Source organism: Palaemon carinicauda, chromosome 20, assembly GCF_036898095.1.
Source record: "Palaemon carinicauda isolate YSFRI2023 chromosome 20, ASM3689809v2, whole genome shotgun sequence".
In the NCBI taxonomy this organism is placed as follows: domain Eukaryota; kingdom Metazoa; phylum Arthropoda; class Malacostraca; order Decapoda; family Palaemonidae; genus Palaemon; species Palaemon carinicauda.
The window spans coordinates 91,650,098-91,654,820 of NC_090744.1; the positions used below are offsets into that span (position 1 = coordinate 91,650,098).

At 32.0% G+C, this 4,723-nt stretch overlaps 1 protein-coding gene across 1 annotated transcript; it reads right to left on the reverse strand.

The window, feature by feature from the left end:
• Nucleotides 1-894: 894 nt before the first annotated feature.
• On the reverse strand, nucleotides 895-3,568 carry LOC137659979 (uncharacterized). The gene is made up of 3 exons (XM_068394718.1): nucleotides 3,416-3,568; nucleotides 2,891-2,957; nucleotides 895-1,082 (listed from the first exon to the last, which is right to left on the reverse strand). Exons 1-3 carry the CDS (start codon nucleotides 3,566-3,568, stop codon nucleotides 895-897), a joined length of 408 nt encoding a protein of 135 aa, XP_068250819.1.
• Nucleotides 3,569-4,723: the final 1,155 nt, after the last annotated feature.

The window sequence follows — 4,723 nt, forward strand, 5'->3', positions numbered from 1 at the left end:
TTTCATAATCGTACAATGCTTACCGTGTGCCATAAGTATGTATATTCATCTAGAATCTCTAAAGGTTCGTCTCTTTATTTTCATTCATTATTATCTTGGTTTTACTTATATTATTTTTTCCTATATTTTTATATTAATATTTGAAATCATATTTTTAAATTCCTTCAATAATTCGCTAAACCAGGTCATCATTAAATTTTTCGTTGTTAAGGTATTCCCAATTAATGTTAATTCCTGCATTTTCTCAATTTAAATTCTTAAAAACTTCTTATAAGTAATCTGTGAATAAATTAGGAGAGATGGTGTCACTCTCTCTAATTCCTTTTTAATTGGAATCTACTCACTATTTTCATATAGTTTTAGGACTGCTGTATTTCACGTATAAATATCCTTAAAAGCTCTTACAAAATATTTATTATTTCTTGTCTCTGAAGTATTTTCATTACTGCTGAAGTTTTGACAGAATCAAAAAGTTTTGCATACCTAGTGTTTGTCATACTGTAAAAAAAAAAAAAAAAAATATCTATTAATTTTCCAAATTTTACTCCTTAGTTACCTTTCAATTTCTACTTTTCATTTGACTGGGACATTAAATCTGCCTTTATTTAATTTGAATTGAATACTTCTTTCAACATATCTTGTTTCTTTAGAGAAGGCTGCAAGATGAAAGGATTATCTACATGTGTATTAGAAAGAAAAATTACATTTCTGGAATTTAATGGAGAAAGAATAGGCAATCATACAAATGACATGTTTATTAAGAGTTTACGGAAATTGAAGGAATTACAAATTTCACTTTAAATATAATTCACATCTGATAAAACCCTGCTCCAACAACATGGTTCTAGAATCGAGAATTATTTCCCAAGGTTTTAAAGGGATCCATTTAGAGTCTTAATGCTCCGCAGCGGCTACACTTCGTGGGTAATAGTAAGGTCCGAAGGGATACCCGAGACCTTGGTTGTAGGCGAGTGGGAATCTGTTGCTGTAGGTGAGAGGGAGATCGTGGCCGTAGGTGAGAGGGAATCGATTGCTGTATGTCAGCGGAGATGCTAGATTCTGGAGGTGAGGGAATCCATAGGCTGGAAGAGAAAGTTTCATGTGCTTTACTTTTCTGCATTATCAAGAAATTTTCCCAATTAAGAGATAGATACGCATAGACAATATACATACATGCATATATATTCAAATAAGCCATATATATTTTTGATATATTAATGTCTGGATTCTCTTAACGACCTCGGGATCAGAGCCCCAGGCGAAAAAAACACGTAAAAATGTGCAAAATTTATCATGCATATATATATATATATATATATATATATATATATATATATATGTATATATATATATGTATATATATATATATATATATATATATATATATATATATATACATATATATATATATATATATATATATATATATATAGAGAGAGAGAGAGAGAGAGAGAGAGAGAGAGAGAGAGAGAGAGAGAGAGAGAGAGAGAGACCAAATAATAGATACTCGAGCAAACAAATCCTTTTATCCGGTGTAACATTTCTTTAATTCTGTAGAAGTAAAGGATACATTGAAAATATTTTTAGGATTTATTCCTAAAATATTTCTTTCAATAAGCAAAAAATATTATCATCATCTCCTTCGCCTATTGACGTAAAGGGTCTTCATTAGATTTCTCCAGTTGTACCTATACTTTTCCATCCATCATTTCCGATTAAACGCTTCATAGTCCTCAGCCACGTAGGCCTGGGTCCTCCCACTCGTCTAGTAACTTGTGGAGCCCAGCTGAACGTTTGATGCACTAATCTCTCTTGGGGAGTGCGAAGAGTATGCCCAAACAATCTCCATCTACCCTTCACCATGATCACATCCACATATGGCACTCGAGTAATCTCTCTTATAGTATCTATTCTAATACTGTCCTGCCATTTAACTCCCAATATTCCTTTGAGGGCTTTGTTCTCAAATCTACTAAGTCTGTGGGATATTCTTTAATTGTCGCATTATGTACCATGTACTTACAATCACACTAATCCCACTAAACTGATATATAGCCTGATTTTTATATGTATTCTAAGGCGATTTGATTTCCAGATTTTTCTTAACCTAGCCATTGTCTGACTTTTATTCAATCTTTCATCAAACTCTACTTCTAAAAACCCTGTATTAAAGATCATAGTACCTTAATATCTAAGTGATTCTACTTTATTAACCCTTTCTCCTTCCGATGATATTTCATTTTCCACTGCTAATTCCGTTCTCACCATCTCTTTCTTTCTTCTTTTAATCTTGAGACTAACCTTCTGTGATATATCATGCATTCTGGTAAGCAAGCATTGCTATACCTTTGGTGTTCTGCTAATAAGGACAGCGTCATCAGCATTGACGATTTTTTGTTAAAAATATATAGATATCCATCGAGTATCACTTTGCTTCTTCCACGTTCTGACAAAATTTCTGCTTCCAATTTGAAAAAGGGTTTACACAACTGAAAAATTATTTCTTGAATTGAGCTAAAAGAGAGAGAGAGAGAGAGAGAGAGAGAGAGAGAGAGAGAGAGAGAGAGAGAGAGAGAGAGAGAGAGAGAGAGAGAGAGAGAGCATATCTAACTGAAACGCATTGGTACTTATTTCATAGTTACATGAATAAAAGAGTGAGAGGGATAATTCGATTGTTATAACAAGCAATCGCTAATTTATAACGTGGCCTTTCTTCATCTTCTTTTTGATGGGCATATGCTTCTTCTTTGCCCCAGTAGAGATTTCATTAATAAATCTATGAGCAATTTTTAAACCATAGCTATTTCTGGCAAAAACGATAGTTTGAAATTAAAATGATAATATCTTAATGAAAATAAATGAATGGTGATTTGAAGAGAAATGAACTTACGATGCGTGTAGTGAAGAACGGAAGCCTCAGATCTTGCAATGGCTACAGCCACAATAAAGAAAAGAATCTGCGAAGAAAAAAAAAATAATTCCCAATAACACTTGTTTGAAGGTTAAATAAAATTATTTCTGAAATAATCTTCTTTCTATTGTGGCATAACCTACGTTTAATGAGCTTTAGCTTTGATAATCAATGACAAAAGTACTATAAATCAGAAATATATTTTTGATCTAATTGATTACCAAAATATATTTCTTTTATTAAAACGTGCACTGTAAATCTAGAGCTGGATACACAAGTAGTTTAGATACTGCTGAAATACTGATAGTTGATAACTGTAACCTGTGATTCTAAATCACCATCAAAATCATGACTGTAGACAACCCGAAGTTGTGTTCAGGAAGTTGTAGAATCAGCTCATCAATATCCTTGAAGTAAACAGGTATGAACCTCTCCTACCCTACAATGGAATATCATCTCATAATACTCAAACATTCTACCGAGCATAATGATATTCATACTCACCAAGCCCTTCATGATGAGTGAGTAAGTGTGTGATGGGGATCCTTCTTCAGAATACTCTACAGCAAATCCCTCTGACGAGGCGATACTTATACCGGGAAGCGACCTTGGGGAAGCTGGACTCACTCGGTGACGCCTCTGGTAATTGTTCCTCATAAATGACAATGGATTAGAACGAGGACGAAAAGAAAAAAGAATTAAAAGCTTTGGTCATCCCCCTCCTTGTTTTATGTGCAAGTTTAATATAGTTCCAATAATATCATTATTAGAAGCTCGTCATGAGTTTGACTGCAATTCCTTAGATAAGGAAATCAGTTGGAAATGAAAGTTTTTAAGATCTATTTCACTTTCTCTGTTTCTCTTTTTTATTTATGGAGATAAAGGATTTGGCACTAAGTAAATATTTATTAAGTACAGATGGCTTATTTTTAGTAAGTCCATTTGTCACCTGCTCCCAGATATAAACGAATAATTAAATTAATTCAGTCATACTACGAGATCTACTATATGTCGTACGTGGATATCCACAAGTGTCATGAGTTCCTATACACCATGAAGTCAGAGAGATTAAACGATATATACTGCATATATATATATATATATATATATATATATATATATATATATATATATATATATATATATATATATATATATATACATATATATATATATATATATATATATATATATATAAATATATATATATATATATATATATGTATACATATATAAATATATATATATATATATATATATATATATATATATATATATATATATATATATATATATATATATATATATATATATAAAGAGAGAGAGAGAGAGAGAGAGAGAGAGAGAGAGAGAGAGAGAGAGAGAGAGAGAGAGAGAGAGAGAGATAGTTAAAGTACATAACAACGATTATGAAATACAGAAAAATCACTTTTGATGAATAGAAATAAAAGTTTATTTGTACCATAGCGGGAAATCTGATACATATAACAAATTTTCGGTTAAATTTTGCTTTTCCTCAATTATTATTTTTTTTCTCCAATGGATCAGGTAAAGTGCAGGTGAAACAGCCCTCACGTAAAGGCTCTGATGATTAACGAAAAAGACTGAAAGGGCAACCGTATATAACAGTAAATCCTCACACGTTTCAAGATTCGGTTCTCAAGCCAAAACGTTACAAGTCCAGCCATGATTTTCAACTCACGACCCAGCAAGTCTCAGCGCTCCATTATTTGCAGTCGGATGATTTCTTCAGTGATACCATCATGTTTAATGTAATCATGGATCAAGAGTTCATATAATCTTTTGAATAGA